The sequence below is a fragment of the Caretta caretta genome, chromosome 1 (assembly GCF_965140235.1).
Source record: "Caretta caretta isolate rCarCar2 chromosome 1, rCarCar1.hap1, whole genome shotgun sequence".
Taxonomy (NCBI): Eukaryota; Metazoa; Chordata; order Testudines; family Cheloniidae; genus Caretta; species Caretta caretta.
The window spans coordinates 109396712-109416353 of NC_134206.1; the positions used below are offsets into that span (position 1 = coordinate 109396712).

At 41.6% G+C, this 19642-nt stretch overlaps 1 protein-coding gene across 6 annotated transcripts in view; it reads right to left on the minus strand.

Annotated features, from left to right (window-relative positions):
- The window catches only part of CARS2 (cysteinyl-tRNA synthetase 2, mitochondrial), a 72077-nt gene that overhangs the window by 27998 nt on the left and 24437 nt on the right, over positions 1–19642 (minus strand). Inside the window, exons 1-7 of one of the 6 annotated variants that reach the window (XM_048855174.2) lie at positions 15196–15531; positions 14847–14897; positions 7279–7396; positions 2892–2963; positions 2095–2200; positions 1189–1272; positions 255–384 (exon numbers count right to left, since the gene is read on the minus strand). In XM_048855174.2, the coding sequence (XP_048711131.1) occupies positions 255–384; positions 1189–1272; positions 2095–2200; positions 2892–2963; positions 7279–7396; positions 14847–14897; positions 15196–15452 (818 nt within the window). In that variant the 5' untranslated portion in view covers positions 15453–15531. Of the gene's footprint in view, positions 1–254; positions 385–1188; positions 1273–2094; positions 2201–2891; positions 2964–7278; positions 7397–8009; positions 8078–14846; positions 14898–15144; positions 15532–19642 lie in introns of those variants that run through there. The other 5 variants (XM_048855189.2, XM_048855196.2, XM_048855204.2 and 2 more) reach the window with 5 other exon arrangements.

Consider the following 19642-nt stretch of genomic DNA (forward strand, 5'->3'; position numbering starts at 1 on the left):
ATACAGACTAACACGGCTGTTACTCTGAAACCTGTCATAAGAAATACTAAAATTTCAGCAATGTATTTGTCCAGTTTCACTTTCTGCAAAAATGAACATGTTTTCTTTATAGTCAGCAATTTCTTATTTTTGTTTATATTCAAAAATTACAAATGGACATATCCTTTCCTTGTTCCAGTTACCAAATCCACATCAGTCACACGCGCACGCAGGCACACACTTTCGCACAAAATTAAAAAACTAGGAAATCTGACCTCGAAATTGTAGAGCACTCAATGTGCCAGCCAGGTCTTCCTTTTCCCCAGGGAGAAGCCCAATAAAGTTCTTGAGGTTTGGCTGCCTTCCACAGGGCAAAATCTTTGACATGTCGCTTATCGCTATCAACTGCCAATAATTTATTATTTGTTAATAGGATAAGTCTCCAAAAAGAGTAAATGCATGAAGCCATTCAGAATGTCAGTAAAGGGAGCTATCCAGATTTTATTCTTGGACAGACACTTCCGTTTTCCTGTATTTTTTTCCCTAGCCAGGAGGACAGACATGTTGGACACAAAGTGTTCAACAAAAATTATATCCTGAACATTCTACCATGAGCTAGAAATGGACTCTGATTCATTCACAGACATTAAGGCGAGAAGAGATCATTAGATCATCTAGTCTAACTCCTTTTGTAACACAGACTGAAGAATTTCACCCAATTCCCCCTGCATTGAACTCAGTAACTTGTATTTGACTAAATTATATAATCTTATTTATCTATAAGTGCCCAGGCTGATCTTAGCTCCCACTAACAGACCCACACCTAACATATTTCTAACTCTATTCCATCCAAAGATAACCTATGTTTAGGAGAAATGATTGTTTTATATTCTCCAGGTTATCTGGTGGTTGCAGAATAACTTTCCTTCCAATTTTTCAGCAAGAAAACTGTATTTAAGTGAAGTAAAGTCAGGGGGGAAAAAAAAACAAAAAACCTTAAATGCATAAAAAATGGTCAAAACTTCTTCAGCACTAAATAAATATTATCTATGAATTAAAGTTACAAAAGAACTATGACTAAGAAGGAGATGCACTGTTTGTATTGTTGTAGCCTTTCATATTAGGATTTCATACACATGCTAGTTAAGCCTCAGAAAACACATTTAACTGAAACAAAGTATTGATCCAAACCAGTCCATATCAACATACCCATTTCCTCCTGTACATCAGTGTAAACACTAGTTAACTTTCCATATCGGTCTCCCCTAGACTTGACATCAAAATAAACATCACCTGTTAGAAAACAAACATTGAGATTTATTATAAAGATAGGGGGCATTCACTTTGCCAGTGTGGTGAAAAGATAAACACTTTTCCTGAGTAAAGCATCTGTTGTGTACCATTTCCTAAAAGAATCATTTTGCTCTGGACAGTGACTGCAATAACGAGAGCATGTGTTTCCATGTTTATGGTGTCTCAAAGACTACAGATTAAGTTTGCTTATCACGCACATAAGATTATTTTTTTTAACTGCAAACCCACCCTAGGATATAAAAGTCATACTGGGTTCTTTTCTGCTCACATAATATCAACTGTACTCTTCAGGACTCAAATGAAGTCTCTCACAGGTGTAGTTAACATGCAGCTGCGGTCCGCCCACAATCGTCAGCCCTGCTTCTAAAACCCCACTACGCACTCCGTTTTGCAAAAGATGTGCTCTGCAGTGCATAAGGGATGCACACCTTCCCATAGGGACTACCAGGTTCTTATCTTGCACAAACCTCTGACGAAACAGAATGTGCCAGTTCCATGGTTTTCTAGCCCAGGATTTCTCCTTAGGAATTATATAATGCAGTTAATGCCCTTAAAGAACAACATTAAAAACTCAGTCACATTTCAATTACAAGTATACCAATGTAAGTATACAGTGCTAACAACATGTATAAAAAGTGTGTTAAAGTTATTCACAGCATTTGCTTTATCAGTTATCAATCAAAGGAAGAGATGATATTGAGTATCTGAACTGACCCCAGAGTGGTCTGGTTATAACTCCAATGAAGAGAATGAATTTCTTGCATACACATTAACATCAAACTGTACTGCTAGAAGTCTTACCTTTGGAGGTCGCATAAGCATGTCCACTAGCCATTATTCGTTCTATAAAAGAAATTATCTGAGGAATATTTTCAGTCACTCTCATATATACTGTCGGGGGAAGAACCTTAAATAAAGAAGCAGAAAGAATATGCTGCTTTAGTTTGTGACAATACCAGCATGTTTAAAGGAACCCAGCTAACGTAAAAACACAACAGTTCTTTCTCAAAATGTTGCATATACTATAGTTACAAATAACACCTAAGATGCTTATAACTGAAAACAGTTACCGAAAAAAGAACTTCTCCATTTTTTCCTAGCTTATTTACTTGGTGCATTTGACAGCACTTTGAGCCAGATGCAAAGCTCTTTGGCGTCAATGCAAAGACACTTGCTGACTTCAATGGGCTTTAGATCAGGCCCTTTCTGTAGTTGATTAATCATGTTCATTACGCTAGTGCCTAGAGACAACCAAGAATGGAGCCTCCTGGTGCTGGGCACTGCCCAAACACAGGCAGTATGCAGTACCTATCCTGAAGAGCTTATAACCGTTCATTCCTTCCTTGAGACATTTCTCCCTTGCCAAAAGACACATGTAAACATAGGGGGATCAGATGAAATCTTATAAAAATTTTGAAAAGGAATTTTAAAAATGTTCACTCTGTACTATTTAAAGGACGATTCATCAGAAATAGAGTATTTTTAAATTAGTCAATTAAAAATATAACTTAAAAATCAGGTTGTCATTTTTCCTTTAACAAATAAATGCACTTTATAATAATTTCAGTTTGAAAAAATAAAATATTAAAGATTTACACCTTTAATGCAGCCATGTCTTGTTTAAAGCCTTCTTCATAAACCCGGGCAAGAGCTAATGGTGATATGTTCATCTGTAGAAGAGAGGCAGATGAGTGAATCAAAAATCAAAATAATACAAAATAGTATAGTCTTATCAGTCAGTTAATGGCTAACTGGAAGAGTTATGAGGTTTCCCCGAGTTAAAAAAAAAAAAGTAAGGAAGGTTTATTAATCCAACATTCAGTAAAGAGACTATATAAAAGACAGTCTTAGCATAAAAGTGGTATTTCATTTATGTTTGAATTATAGGAACATTTTAATCCACACCTTTTTATAGAAACTGACTAAAAATTAAGTCCACAAATCTTTTATTTTTATTCAGAAAGGACTTCACTTCCAATGCTAAGCTTACTTTGCATTCAAAAATAAGGTGGGATTTGATAGCTCCTTTCAACTACCTGAAAGGGGGTTCCAAAGAGGATGGATCTAGACTGTTCTCAGTGGTAGCAGATAACAGAACGAGGACTAACGGTCTCAAGTTGCAGTGGGGGAGGTTTAGGTTGGATATTAGGAAAAACATTTTCACTAGGAGGGTGGTGAAACACTAGAATGCGTTACCTAGGGAGGTGGTGGAATCTCCTTCCTTAGAAGTTTTTAAGGTCAGGCTTAACAAAGCCCTGGCTGGGATGATTTATTTGGGGATTGGTCCTGCTTTGAGCAGGGGGTTGGACTAGATGACCTCCTGAGGTCCCTTCCAACCCTGATATTCTATGATTCATGGTGCAATAAAGCCATTTCTAACACTTACTGATATATGTCAGAGTTATAGAACAGAGACTTACAGACATCACACAGGGTATTTTTATTGTTAAAAATTAATATGATACTTCAACTTTTCATTGCTGTTCCTCAAATATGTGAATGCAATTGGGGAAATGAACTGATAGACAGTCAAATATTTTGTAAAGCATAGTAGCACTCCAACAATATCTACAATTTTTTAATGCTCACAGCTAGGCACAGGGATCTTCACAAAAGTGAATAAATAAGTGGAAAACAGAAATAAAGAGTCAGTTTGCATTTGATATTACATTTGTCTCAAATACTCATCATAGCCAGGGCTTGAAAAATTCACCAGAACAAAACCTTCCCTGGCAAGTGGAGGTGCTATGTTATCAAATTTTGCAAGATTTAAATTTCTAGTCCTTAGGTTTTGGAAAATAATCTGCTGCATGTGAACAAACGGAAGGCTGTCTTTCTGAATTGGCAGACAGGAGCAACAGAATTAAATTAACAGAACAAAATTCAATTTTATTGCTGCCATTCAGAATTAGGTGAGCAGAAATACATCAGTTTTATTCTGCAGATGCTATTCAGAAATGTTATAAGCAACTAGAGGCAGGCACTGGGGTCAAGATTTTCAAAGGTGACTTTGGATGCCTGATTTAAGACATCTTAAAGGGGCCTGATTTTCACCAGGCTAGTGCTTAGTACTTTTTGAACCACTTATCGGAGTAGCCAAGAGTTTGGGGGAAGAGGTAGAATAGAGGAGGCACATCTCTTGCAATCGAGAGAAGGCCTGGTACGAAAGGAAAGCTTCTTCTCCTTTCTAGGAACCAGAAAGGAGTTGCTTCAGACACTAGAGGCTCCAAATGAATCCCTGAGCAAGATTTAGGAGCCAGCACCCCCGACAGGAATCTCAGTATTAGTGAGACTTCTCACGAGGGCATTGCTCCTCAAGCTCACTGGGGCGTACCCTTCCTCAACTTGTTCATTGACCTGTGCCTCTCTCCGAATGTATTCCGTAATCGGGACTTGAAAAACGATCGGGTTCAAAATCTAGAGGATAGAAGGAATCAACAGCAATTAACAGCATGAGAGTATAAAGAACAAATTTTTCCAGACAAAACAAATGGCTTTTTGGATTGAGAAGGAGAACGCAATTATGTCCTATATCTGGACTTTGGTAAAGCATCTGATACAGTGTCAAGAAATCTTACTTCCAAAATTAATTCCACTTCCTTTGGATATGAACCCTACCCCGGTGGACTAAAAACTGGCTGAAGGATTGAAAACAAAGGTTAATGATTAATGCCCACTGAGTAAGAGATTTTCACTCTACAGGATGACTCTCAAGAATTGGTGTCAGATCAGTTTTATTTAATATCTTTTTTAACGAGCTGGAAGAATCACAGGAAATAAATGTAAAAAAAGGCCGTTTAGGTCATCTAATACATCCTCCTGTTAATGCAGAAATGTCCTTATGATATATTATCCAGAAACGCTTTGTTCAAATGGGGATAAAGGGCAAGCTAATTGCATCTGAAGACAATGTTCATGGAAATGTTTTGAAGATACCGAAGAAAAAAGAAAAACCAACACAAAAACAACCTAGAGAAGTTATAAAGTTGGGATCAAAGCACCACATTCTGGCCTGCTCAGTGTGCTGTTTGACCAAGAGCCTTTCCTGGAGCTCTAAACCAATGCAGAGGACTAATGCGGAAAAGGCAGATGCTAAGCAATCTAGAAGTATTGTGGTTCCCACAGACCGTTAAACTGAGGCTTGGTTTTGTAAATACAGTTTGAGGCACACCAAATCTTAGCTAGGATTTATTTTTAAATAATTGTGTGTGATTTCTATTATTTGTGCTATTGTTACCACAACTCTTCTAAAGACTTTCCCACCCAATAGTATGATAAACCTACAGTCCTAACCATAGAGTGACAGTCAGTAACAAATCCTAACACCTCCTCCTCTGTATAAATACCCATAAAATGGTGAGGAGACTTCAGTACGCCACTGTTCTACTAACTGTAGAAAACACCCCTCAGAATACAACTTATGGGACTTGGTAAGCATAGAATAAAAGCATCAGATTTGTTTAGCATAGTTACAAAAGTTCTGAAGGCTAAAACTACTTCATAGCACAGACTTTAATCTTGACAAAAGAATGGAGCAAATTAACTACAATTCTTTTAACACATTAAGTCAACTTTTTCTGCAAAGAAATCACCATGATGCTCTTATGAAAAAAAATTCAAGATAAACACGCATACACGTTTTAAATGTAGGTTGTATGTTAAAGCACTGGCCTGCAGCCATCAAGAAAAAAATATTCCTAAGGGAAAGAATAAGAATGAGCAAAAACTTATTTTATCAAACGCATAACAAGGCCAATATGAGAAAACTCTCTATATTTGCTGTGAATCACAGTTAAAAAATAGATTTTTTTCCTTGTAATCATTAAAAGTTATTTTTTTTAATAACTGTCACAATAGATCTCACATCAGGAAAAGAACATGCAGTTTGTGGCTGAGATCTATTGTGACAGATTCCCTTGTGTTCCAGAAGGCAGGAGTCACCAGGTCTTACACCCAAAAAACTCAATTTAAATCTTTCAAAAAATAATTAGCATTCACAATTTAGTTGTATATTATTAACATTTTATGATCTGATAAGAATTTTATCAAGCAGAAAAAGAGATAGAATGACAATTCACTATGCTCAGTTGGTAAAATTGATTTGATTAGCATCCCACTGAGAGCAGTTTACAAACAAAGCTTTTAATTTAGCCAACAGCCATCAGTGAAAACTTTGCTAGAGTAAAGATAGTTAATAACTTTATCAATCTAGGACTTATACATATCCCTCACGTTAAGCTTGTGAGTAGATCCATTTGAGTTCAGGGCCTCGAAAGCCATTAAGAAAGGTAGCGCATATACAACTCAGAGACAGATCATATCAATGAATCCTTGGCTAGTTCTAGGTAATGTTCTAATAATATAAAAATGTTGTGTGTTAGGGCACCAAAATACACCTGAGCCCTCTCAGTCCATTTCACTGTACAGTTAGATCCTTCCGGGAAAACCTCTGAGAGGTGCTGAGCACCTGCAACTTGATTTTATGGAAGCTCCATGATTATTTACAGAACAACCATCTTCTTTAATGACCAATTCCAAGGCGAATAGCGACAATTTAGATAATTTCTGTAAAACAGCAGCTACTATGGACAACTGTCCAAAGTTCACTGGTTAATATTTTCACCCTAGGACTGAGAGGGGTTAATACAACTCCTCAACTCTAATGAGAACCCCAATGACTTTCCACTTTCCCAAACAACCTTGTATTGAAAAAACAGCCCTTCTAGCAGACGACTAAGTAGGGTTGCCTTTGTAGCCAATGGTATGGCATTTGTTGTACCTATATCTCACTGATGGGCAACTTTATACACTGCTTCCTTCACAGAGATACCTATGCCAGCTCTGCCAGATTCCCATGAGTTGAGAGCCCAGGAAACAATCAGCCAGTGATTTTAAAAAGCAGTAACAAAATCCAAGTTGTTGTCCAAGACTACTCAGTATATTAAACACTATAAGTTTTTGTCAAAGTAAACGTCATATATTTACCTCATTGGCTCTTTTAATTATTTTGTCATCTATGTCTGTAATCCCCATCACCATGACTACTTCGTTTCCAAAAACCTTAGTTATTATTCTTCGAATAATATCAAATCTAACATAGGAACTGAAAAAGAAAAATAAGGGCTTTTAAATGTGTATTATTGGTAATAAATCTAAATAAAATTAATAAAACAGCAAAAATCACCCATATAGCAGCTCTGAATGGCCTAATAATGAAAAGAGAACAATGATAGTCTTTAGAGAGAGAGAGAGAGACACAGACAGAGACAGATACACACACACACAATATATACAAAATGCTACTCCAGAACTAGTTACATTCTGTAAAGAAGTTATGCAAATCTCAGTTGAAGTGGTCTACCCTCTTCTGGCACTAGTGACACATTACATCAAATGTTCTGAAGTGTTTCTTTTCTTGCACACATCTCTTTAAAACAATATACTGAAGTGAGATTGTGTTAACCGAAAGGCTTACTACTAAAATGAAGATCATACTTACAATACTCCATACTCAGCTTCTAAAACCTCTAATACAGAGGTGGGCAAACTATGGCCCGTGGGACCGTCCTGCCCAGCCCTTGAGCTCCTGGCCGGGGAGGCTAGCCCCAGGCCCCTCCCCTGCTGTCCCCTCTCCCCCGCAGCCTCAGCTCGCCGTGCCACCAGCACGGGAGGGGGCTGCACTGCGGGGCCAAGGGAGAGCAGGAAGGGAGACTCACCTGTAGCCACAGGGGAGCAAGCGGGTGGTGTGGCTAAGCAACAACAGCAGCATCTCAGGATAGGCGCAGACCTGCAAGGTGATGAGCACCTACAGCTCCCACTGACTTCAAAGGCAGCTGTGGGCATTCAGTACCTTACAGGACTGGGTCCAGAAGGATATTCACAAATCTACATTCTCCATACCATCCAGCATGCTGAACAAACTGGAGACTGTTTACTGTGTCTGCAAAAAACAAACAAGGCTCCATTAACTTTGCAGATGTATTTGCACCTTTCACTTAGCTGCCTGGATCTGATGGTGATAACACAATGCCTTCCCAGAAATTCTTAGTCTCACATCATAAATCGCGAATATCATATTTGAACTGCACATGAAGAAAACTAGTGTTACTTGCTTGAATTCTGCCATACTAAAATGTGTCTTTGGAAAAGTAGCATAAAAAACTAAGAAACAGATCAAGTTAATGAATCCCTGGCTAATTCTAGGTAAAATTCTAATAACATAAAAATGTTGTGTATTAGTCCACCAAAATACACCTGGGCCCTCTCAGTCCATTTCACTATCAATAAAAGAATCACCATTAATGTCAAAAAGAAAAGGAGTACTTGTGGCACCTTAGAGACTAACCAATTTATTTGAGCATGAGCTTTCGTGAACTACAGCTCACTTCAAAATGCTTAAAATTAAATCCACCAGCTCTGTGTTTTTCTTTGCTAATACACGTATGAACAATGCACTGTCTCCTGCTATAAACCTCTACTCTGTTTTTAGAAGAAACAGCATGTTGAAATATGCAGAAACCTTGGCATTTCAGGGAGCAGGATTCTTTTATTCTTCAATAGCAACATGCTGACTAGAAGAAAGCAGAGAGTGAAGGAAGAAGGGGTGGCACAGAAAAGAACCCAGCTCTTGGGATTATTATTGCTAGGAATCAGCCAGCTGAGAAGCTGGATCCTAACCAAGTTGAAACCCTCATGTCAGCGAACTGATAAAATTTCAGAATTAAGTGTTTAAAATCAAGGTTACATTTTGACCCATTAACAGGAATCCTCTTAAATGGGGGCACACACCGTACAAATGTGAACATGGTTCCAATGCCTGGGGGCTGTTGCACAGCAAATAAAAGGGTCGTTTATTTGTAGGGGGCAGGGGAGAGGGTTTAAAACAAAAATGTAATTCCTTTGAAATCCCTCCTGCGGATGACATTCATTTCCATTGTTAATTCATTTCTGTATCTGTACCATTACTTCCTTCATTAATTGCGTCTGTCGTGGTTTAAAAACAAGAAAAATAAAAACTTGTTTGAAGAATTAAGTAATAAAATGGCATCCTTACTCTTTACAAAAATAATTTTGATTAAAAGAAAAAAGTGAAAATATAACTTTATGGACCACAAATGGTTTAAACAGAGTAGCAGCCGTGTTCGTCTGTATTCGCAAAAAGAAAAGGAGGACTTGTGGCACCTTAGAGACTAACCAATTTATCTGAGCATTTTCTTCATGCTGCTAGGAGTGGTGGGTCTCACGGGTACATTATAGGCCTGGATGCCTCCCCATGTTTTCTAATCAATTGCCTACCACATGAACCTCCTTCAGCAGCTGATGACTGACCAGCAGCTGCAGAAGAAGGGGTCCAGAGCAGAAGCAATCTGTAAGCAGACCCAACTACAGAGGGACACTAAGAGAAACCTGCCATCCTAGTCAAATTAACACTTAAGTTATACCTAACCAAGCAAGGCAACTGGGCAATGTGAAGGCGTAAAAACCAGTGGAAAATTATGCACATTGGAAAGAATAATTTGAATTACTCATACATGTTAGTGAATTTTAAATTAACCCGTAAGAGCCCAGAAAAAGCCTTGAATGTCACTGTGGACAGTTCCATGAAAGCCTATTCCCAATGTACGGCTGCAGTCAACAAAACAAACAATTTATGAGGAAGCAAAAGGAATGGGGTAGAGATCGTAATGCAGCTATATAAATCAATGGTGCACCCATACTTTGAATGCTGTGTTCAGTTCTAGTTACCCTTTATAAAACAAAAAACATGAGAAACAGGTGGATTTCAAAGATAGGAGATGAAGATGATTAGAGACATGGTGAAACTTCCATATAAGGAAAGAGTGAAAGACAGGAGCTATTTAGTTCAGAGAGGGGATAAAAAGAAGTACATGAAAAACTGAATAATATAGAGAAGGTAAGTTAGGAACTCCTACATATCCCTTCTTGCAAAGGACAGCAGAGAGAAGAGGACAAGAGGGATGGATGGAGAGATAATCAGAAAAAGGAGACTAAAACAAGGTGAAATTCCCTGAGTTGTAAAGGGCCTGTTCAACTTTAGACCTGTCCAGGAAAGGAGGAGGGAGAGATGAATGAGCAGAGCAGACACGCAGAATTGCCTCCTCACCATCTCTGAATAAGTTGTGGTGGAAAAGAGAAGGGCCACGAGGAAGTACATATACAGATCCAGAGACTCCCAAACCCCTAACTGGGGACACATTGTGTTGGTTCCTGCTATTCCAGCCCACAGAATTTGTGCATTAGTTGTGTAGTAAATCAGTAAATTAGTTGTGCATTGTTTTAACAAAGTCCATGAATATTAAACATCCTGCCTCCATTTAGTTTCCAGTACAAAGCCTGACTATTTAGGGTTTGTACTAAAAGAGTGACATACATGCAGAAAAAGATATTGGGGGTAAAAAGGAACTGGGATAATAGTAAGAACAGAAACAGTAACAGTTTCAACCCTGAGATCCAAATATAATTCACTATGCAAAAGTTATATGGGATATTAAGTTAGAAATGAGCTACTATAGTGTATATTTTGGTATTCCACTGAACTAAAAGAATATACTCACCCATGCTAAGGTACTGGCACACAAGATGCTACATTTAAATAAAACTTTCTGGAAAATTATGGGTTTCCTTCTCGCAGGCCATTTACTAGATATTTCCTTTTGTTATTTGCATTCAGATGACACTTACCTCCCTACTCTCAAAACAGAGAGCATGGTTCCCAACCTGCGAGGTCCAAACAGGTTTCAGAGGTGTGCAATGACACTCCCATTTGTTACAGCTAGATGGGAGAATGGTTCTAAAACTTTGTGTTGTAATGTGGGATTAACATGGAAGAGGTGGAGAGCCACTACCCCAGAGGAAAAAACACTTGACAGAAGAGCCTAGAATGAGGTACTTGTGGAGTAAAGAAGTTTATTGATATAGCAAGTTTAATAATTTTCTTGAACAATGACGTTTTAAGCTATTCTTCCAAAGTGAACAGTGTCAGCCCTCTCCCCCACCAATTTGTAGAACTAAAAATAGGGGTTATTTGGAAGTTAAAAAATCATCATACTGCATATTAGGTATTAATTAAAATAATTCAAGTATGGTTTCCAGATTTTCTGACCTTTATTAGCATCCAGATTAATAAAGCCCTGTCAGAAAGTTACAGAAAAGGTGGAAAACTACAACAATAAACACACAAAAAGAATACAGCAACACATAAGTACTGAGAGTGCAAAAAGGAGAGGTTGCCAGTTCTATGTCTGGGCACTTAGTATTTCAAAACCTGCATTTCTACAAGAGATACATAGAAATAAATATTCTAATTCTCCTCTCACAGTTCCTGCCACAGCAGAAAATGGAACACAATGGGTTCAGAGAAAGAACACAGTCAAAGTCAATGAGGCAGCATAAGCGAAGAAGAAATATTTACAATATTAAGTGGTATTTGACATTCATACCGCTAACCATGACCTGAAAGACATCCTTCCTCAGAGATGGAGTAAGATGCAATACACTCTTTATTTTAAGCAGTGGTGCTGGAACAATTTTTATAATGGAGGTACGGAAGGAAGAAACCATGTATTTGGGTTGTTATTACTACTTCCAGCCAGGGGGTACAACAGCACCCCGAGTTCCAGCACTTATGATTTTAAGTATCATTGGCATGAACCATAACAGCTGCTGAGCACTTGAAACTTCCACTGTCTTCAGTGGGAGCTGGAGATGTTCAGCACACCCAGTTTCTAGCCACGCTAGTAGCATTCTTTCTTTAACATGGTGAAGGTATTTTTCAAAGTTATTTCTGCCATACCTGCACATCATACTATTGTTTACATTGATCTCTCTCACAGGAAAGCCCTAGATTGAATGTAACCATACAATAAACTACCCTCTCGCCACCAGTGGAGGTAACCCCACTCCAAAACTGAAACAAGTTGTCGAGGAAATTTTAGATCATTTCCACAGTTCCTGTCCAAGCTATACATATTCTTCTTCTGCAGTACAGATGAAAGCAAAACTTCCTAGTCAGCAGGAGTTTTGACTATCATACAGTTGCAGGACTGGTAACTCAAGGACCTTAGAGTCTCTCTGGCTGACGAACTAACAGTCATCACATGCCTTACATCAATTTAAAAAAAAAAGAAGATGAAATGCTTCCTTTACAATTACCCCCGATCTTCCAATCCTACTCACACAAACTGGTTTATTACTATAAAACTGTTAATGAATTTTGAAGCGTTGGCAGGTTTGTGTGCTTTGGTTTTATAAAACAAAAAGGCATTGAAACATTTTTTATGGGGAGGAAAAAATAAGTCACACAGAATTTTCAAACAATTTAAAGCAAAAAAGAAAAAAAGACAATTTTTGAGCCTACCAACCCTAAAATGTCCCTTTACCACGCTAACAGCCCCGTACTGTTTTTTCTAATTGCTGACATAGTAACCAAGCCAAATGAAAGGAAGAAATCATTCTTGCAGCCTATGTTCATATGTAATGTGATCAAAAGAGCTGCTTATACAGATCTAACAGTCTTTAACTTGTCTGCACACAGGAATTTAGTAAACGTACTTCAGGCAGTATATTCTTAAGCATTTAAAGTTAATTTAATAAACAATTGGCAAAATTATTCATTTTTTTAAAATCCAAATTACTTGTGGCATATCAGCTGCTCTTCTTCCAAAATGTTTAAAACAGATTGATATGGAACTGTCTAGCAAATTAAAGTTAATGTATTATGTGTAACAGTCACATTCTGCAGGTATCACGTATCGGGGGTAGCCGTGTTAGCCTGTATCCACAAAAACAGCAAGGAGTCTGGTGGCACCCTTGTTATTCTGCAGGTATGATCCAAAATAATTCATACTGTCCTAATAAATAAATGAAAATATGTACAAAAAAATTTTTTCCCCTCCATAGAGACAAACTGCCAAACTGATCAGAACTTGAAAACTTTGGATGTATTAACTAGTATATGTCTATTTTAGCACTAGGTCAGACAACAGATCTTCTCCTTCAGTTTCTTTGTACGGTAAATGCTACCAAGTTGCAGCTGTACACCCAGCTCCACTCTGAAGAGCATACAACCATAGAAGTATAGAGCTGGAAGGAAGTCTATTCCAGAACTTAATTACTCTTACAGTTACAAAGCTTCTCCTAACATCCAACTTGAATCTCCCTTACTGCAGATAAAGCTCATTACTTCTTTCCCTGCCTTCAGGGGGCAACAATAGATTACCATCCTCTTTATAAACATATTTGAAGACTTATCAGGTCCCCCCTCAGTTTTCTTTTCCCAAGATGAAACATGCCCAATTTTTTTAACCTTTTCTCCTACGTCAAGTTTTCTCAACCTTTTATCATTTTTGCTGATCTCCTCTAGACTCTCTCCAGTTTGCCCACATCGTCCCTAAAGTGTGGTGCCCAGAATTGGACACAGAACTCCAGCGGGGCCCTCACCAGTGCCAAGTAGAGAAGGTCAGTTACCTCCTGCGTCTTACATATGACTCTCCTGTTAACGCACCACAGAATATTGGCCTTTCTCACAACTGCATCATATTGTAGATTCATGTTCAATTTCTGATCTTCTATAACCCCCGGATCCTTTTCAGCAGTACAACCACCTAGCCAGCTATTCCTCAGTTTGTAGTTGTACATTTGATTTTTTTTTCTTCCTTCTTGTCTACACTAGAAAATTAAATTGGTTTAACTATGTCACTCAGTGGTGTGAAAAATCCACACCCCTGTACAACATAGTTAAGAAGACCTAACCCTCCACGTAGACAGTGTTAGGTCAATAGAAGAATTCTTTCCTTGATTTAGGTGCCGCCTCTTGGGGAGGTGGATTAGCGACGCCAACTGGAGAACACCTCCGGTCAGTGTAGGGTGTGTCTAAACAGAAGTGATGCGGCTGTCGCATTTTAAGTGTAGACATACCCTTACTGTAGTACTTTGCACTTGTCCTTGTTGATTTCAGACCAATTCTCTAATTTCTCAAGGTCATGCTGAATGCTGATTACGTTACAGGATTAGAAATGTCCTGAAGTCCAACTCCCAGAGGAAGAATTTAGCAAATTAACAGGATGGGGCAGTTCCCAAGCAGCTCCTCTCAACCAAAATAAGCCATTTGTTTCACTGTTGAATAGATTTCACCAGGAAACAATTGCATGAGGCTAGCTTTCATTTTCAGTCTCTGGTAAGAGGCACAGTCTTTCTTAAGTGAAGAACAGCAGCTTGTCCTTTGGATAGCAATTACGTTTCATTCATCCACCTCAGGTTTTTGGCTGTCCTGAGCTACTAGACACAAGAGGTTTGTCTATTAAAAACCTGTGACAGGCCCATGTCAGGGGACGTGGGCTCGTGGGGCTCAGGCTATAGGGCTCTTTAACTGCGGTGTAGACATTTGGACTCAGGCTGGTGCCCAGTTCTGGGACCCCCTGCGAGTCCCTGAACCAGCTGACACAGACCAGCTGCTGGTGTTTACCTTGCAGTCAGTCACCTGACATCATAAAACATTAATGCAGTCTTCCTCCTATAATTTTAAAACAACTCACCAAGCATGCCCAAGGTGCGCATGATCGTATACTGTTGGCCCACAGCTATACCTGTGAACAAAGGGAAGATCTAGTGAAGAACAAATAATAAAATAGTCAAAAGCTGTTTGACGTATTACCTGCTGCTATGGACAACTAAAAACAGATACATTAACCAAACTGAACACTGCCACAGGAAGGTGATTAGCTGTGCAGGATGGATCCCTTTGCTATCAGTTTAAAAGCAAGGGAACATTGACAGGACCCCTCCCCCCCATCTCACCAGCAGCATTATTTCTAGAAGGCTGCAGAGTATAACCTTTTATTTTGTATTGGGCTGGCCACTGATTAATGCTATTTAAATCGCTACCAGGTCGCCACTCCTGCATTGGCCAGTATTAAGGGCTCTCTGCTTCTGCTCAGGCTGTTGTAGGTCTGGATCCCGGTATCCCGGCCCGTGGGCCTGATCCACTTCCTCCCGACGCCAGAGCAGCGCCTCGCCGGGGAGGCCCGGCTCCGCACCAGCCCGGCCTCCGCACCAGCCCCTCGGCCGGCTGCCACGGGGAGATCTCCCCGGGCCCCGGAGCGCAGGCAGCGGGAGGCAGCGGCCCGCCGGGCTTGCAGCATGCTCGCGCCGCGCCGCGCCACCACCCCCGGGGCGGCGAGAGCTCCGCGCGGGGCAGGCCAGGCTGCAGGCTCCGGGGGGCGGGCCAAGCGGCTCCCCCGCCCCGAGGGCGGAGCTGCAGCCGCCGCGGCACAGCCCGCGCCGGGTGTAGCTACAGCAGCCGGGCCGCCTGTGCAGGGGACAGGGAGGGAGCGATGTAGCTACAGCCCGAGCGGCAGGAAGGGGCGGGGCCGGGGGCTCTGTCCCAGCGCCGGCCGCGCCCCGGGCGGAGTCGGGGGGAGCCGAGCGGGGCCCGCGGCCGGGCCGCCCAGGGCTGCGCTGCTGGATGCTCTTGGTGCTGCAGCGGCGCCTGGTTCGCTGCGCTCCCACTGGGCTCGCAGGGGGAAACGTCCAGCGCCCAGGGCTTCCTCCGAGCAGCGGCCATGCCCGCCTGGACACGGGAAGGACAAGGGGGGGGGGTGTCACACTTGCCCTTGCGGTAACACACTCCATTAGCTTTGCTGCCTGCACTTTCGCCTGTAATCTGCTCACCTACGTAAAGGTCAGCAAGTGCCTAAAGGTTTGCAGGGTGAGAGCCTAACAAAGGAAGTGGATCTGCGTGTGTGTCCCCCCCCTTTATCATAGTGTCTCATAATCTATAATGTGTTTAGCCTTGAAGTACCCTTACAGTACCCCCATTTTATGGTTGGGAAAACCGAGGCACAGAGTGATTACGGTCACACAAGAAATCTGTGAGAGCTGAAAATTAAACTTGGGTCTCTCAGCTTCCCAGGTAGCACCCCAAGGACTGGACTATCCTTCCTCTGAGATTTGGAGAAGCTTTTATTTAATTAAGATTAATAAACCACTTTCAAAGTATTTGAATAAAATATATCAATGCAAACTATTAGTACAATAGCCTTATTTTTGTCAAAATTTTCAGGACATACAGGTAAACTTTACAAAGGCCTTGTATACAAGAGAAAGTTGTTTGAGTTGAACCTAAATTGGCTTTTAAACCAATTTAGTTAAACTGTTGCAAACCTGTGTGTGAACACTCAATTTGAATTAAAAGTGGTTTATTTCAGTTCATCTTAGACTTGTTCATAATCTACTTAAAATATGTTTATCTCAGTTTAGTTTAAACTGAAATAAGTTTCCATTAGGGTTGCCAGGCATCCGGTTTTTGACCGAAATGCCCAGTCGAAAAGGGACCCTGCTGCAGTGAGGGCCCGGGGCTAAGGCAGACTCCCTGCCTGCCTTAGCTCCATGCAGCTCCCAGAAGCAGCCACCAGGTCCTTGCAGCCCCTAGGCAAATGGGTGGCTCCGCAGCTCCCATTGGCTGGGAACCATGACCAATGGGAACTGCAGGGGCAGTGCCTGCAGGCACAAGGGCAGTATATGGAGCCTCCCTGGCCACCCATGCGCCTAGGGGGCTGCAGGGACTTGGCGGCTGCTTCCTGGGAGCCGCAGTAAACGCTGCCGGGACCCTGTACCAAACCCCCTCCCACACCCCAACCCTTTGCCCCAGCCTGGAGTTCCCTCCTGCACCCCACGCCAACAGCCCAACCCCCTTCCCCAGTCCTGAGCCCCCTCCCACACCCCACTCCCTACCCCAGCCCGGTGAAAGTGAGCGAGGGTGGGAGAGAGCGAGCGATGGACAGAAGGGGGATAGAGTGAGCGGGAGTGGGGCCTTGGAGAAGGGACGGGGCAGGGCCTCGGGGAAGGGATGGGGCAGGGGTGTTTGGTTTTGTGCAATTAGAAAGTTGGCACCCCTAGTGTCCATAAAGCCTTTTGCACCAGTTTAACTAAATTAGTTTAAAGTCACCATGTGAGTTCAACTGACCTAGGCAAGCCTTATGTCTTTTGATGAGGTTTAGGTGTTTCTAAGAAAAATGGACCATATTCATCCTTAGAGTAACTCAATAGAATTCAGTCCATTATGCTACAAATTGGAGTTATACCAGGATGAATTTGTCTTGCATTTAGCATAAGATAGGGACAAAAGCCCAGATCCACAAAAGGGCTTAGGTGCTGTGATGCTGAGCCTTTAAATACCTAACTTTTAGGTTCCTAGAAAATCACAGAAACAACACTGCAATCCACGAAGTCTGAGCCTAAGCTCCCATACAATGAATGGGGAGAGATGGGTATCAAAAATACTATCCACAAAAGCAAACGTGCTAGGCTGAGAGCCACCTAAGCTGGGAGATGCTGACAAGAATGGTGTGTCCGAAGCCCCGCCCTTCTCCTGGCGGTAGCCACTTCACTCCAGGCTGTAGGGAGGTGCTTATCTCTGCTGGATATCCACAGCTGGGAGCCCTTTTTAGGAGTCACGCAGCTTAGGCATCGAAGTCATTACTTGTGAGACAGAGTTAGGCACCTGCCTCATTCCACACAAAACAGCCAGCAGAGCAGATGCCCAGCTTGTAGCCCAATAATTGGCAAACTTAGTTGGGATGGGGGAGAGCCAGATTCAGTTTCCCCCTCTCTACTACAAGGGAGAAAAGATTTGAGCAGGGATCTCCCATTGCTCAGGTGAATGCTCCAACCACAGAGCTACGGGACAGGAGTTCCCTCAATCTCTCCTGTGGAAGTTGTTCCACTGTACATTTAAATAATCTATTAAAGAGTCACTAGGCCAGAGAACAAGCAAACAGGTGACAATGGCTCTGTAGCCTGGTGGTTAGGGTACAGAAGTGGAAGACTCAGTCCCCTGCTCCAATAATTATTTATACGTGGTGGAACTACTTCAACAGGCGAGACTGAGGAGCCCCACCTCAGGATATCCCATAGCCAGTATTGCAAACTCTTGTGATTTATCATGACTCGCAATTTTTGAAGTGTTTCATGATGAAAGGCTATCAGCTCAAAATTTTTGCCTTCTTCAAAGTGGCCACTATCACTTGTTACTGTCAATGTGGCTGAAGTCAGCAGGATGGCCTCCCATTTCCTTACAGCCTATCTGCATGTGGAAGAGAGGCTGTCCTTAATAAAACTGATAGCCACCTTCCATTGTTTTCAATGAGACTGAAGCCACATGCCCATGGGCAAAATGTCTGTCAGTCAGGGGGCCAGACAGGACACAGGGACTGTGAGGAGCTTGAGAGACTCTGTGACCGATGTACACCGGCGAGCAGGAAAGATTAAGTGGTTGCAGGGGAATGGGATGCAGAGAGATAGGGGATAAGGAGGAGATGGAGGTGGGGTCTAGAGCAGCAGAAGCGGGGCAGTGGGGGAGTCTCGGCTAGGGAAGAGCCGAGATCAGGGAAGTGCTGCTTCTTGCAAAAGGCTAAACCAATCCTGTTTTGTTTGGATTGTGACACTATTGCTTATATGAATGATCATAGGCGCCGACTCGGTGGGTGCTCCAGGGCTGGAGCGCCCACAGAAATGAAATAGTGGCTGCTCACTCAGCACCCACCAGCAGCCCCATGGATTAGCACCTCCCCCATCCACCCAGGGCCTCGCACTCCTGGCAGCCCCACCGATCAGCGCCTCCCCCTCCTTCCCAGCACCTCCCGCCCTGCCGCAAGCAGCTGTTTAGCAGCATGCAGGAGGCACTGCGGGGGAGGAACAGGGGCAGAAAGAGGCGGGGGGGATCCTTGGGGGAAGGGGTGGAGTGGGGGTGGGGCACCTCCCCAAGAATTGAAGAGGTCAGCGCCTATGTGAATGATTGATACACATTTTTGCATAGAAACCCTGTAATTATTGGGTCAATTTTGGAATACTGAAAATACTTTCAACACTTAATTTTTTGTTAATTATTTAATTACGGGAGTTATATAACACTGTCCTCCTTGAGTATGTTGATTACCTGTTAGCTAACATTGATTAGTTATTTCATACTTATTTGTGAATATGTCATCTGTTCTTTTAGTACTACATAAACATATGAATTTACTTATATATAAGGACAGAGTTTATTTCTCTTTTGCTGTTCCATAACATATACTATATTCATTTTTGTCAAAGATCCCCCCCACTCCTGACATTCCTCTGCCCCCTATTCAGCTAAATTCAGAAAGAAGGAATTAATGTAAAGTTCATTAATATGTATATCTAACTCATCAACCTAAAAAAAGTAATATAAATTCTGTGCGCCTGTATGAGTCATGACACATTAATTAGGTTAGTGGTTCTCAAACCACTTCCCATCCAGCCCTTTTTCTATCAATAGAAATAAACTAGGCCCTCATGTTAACTAGGAAAT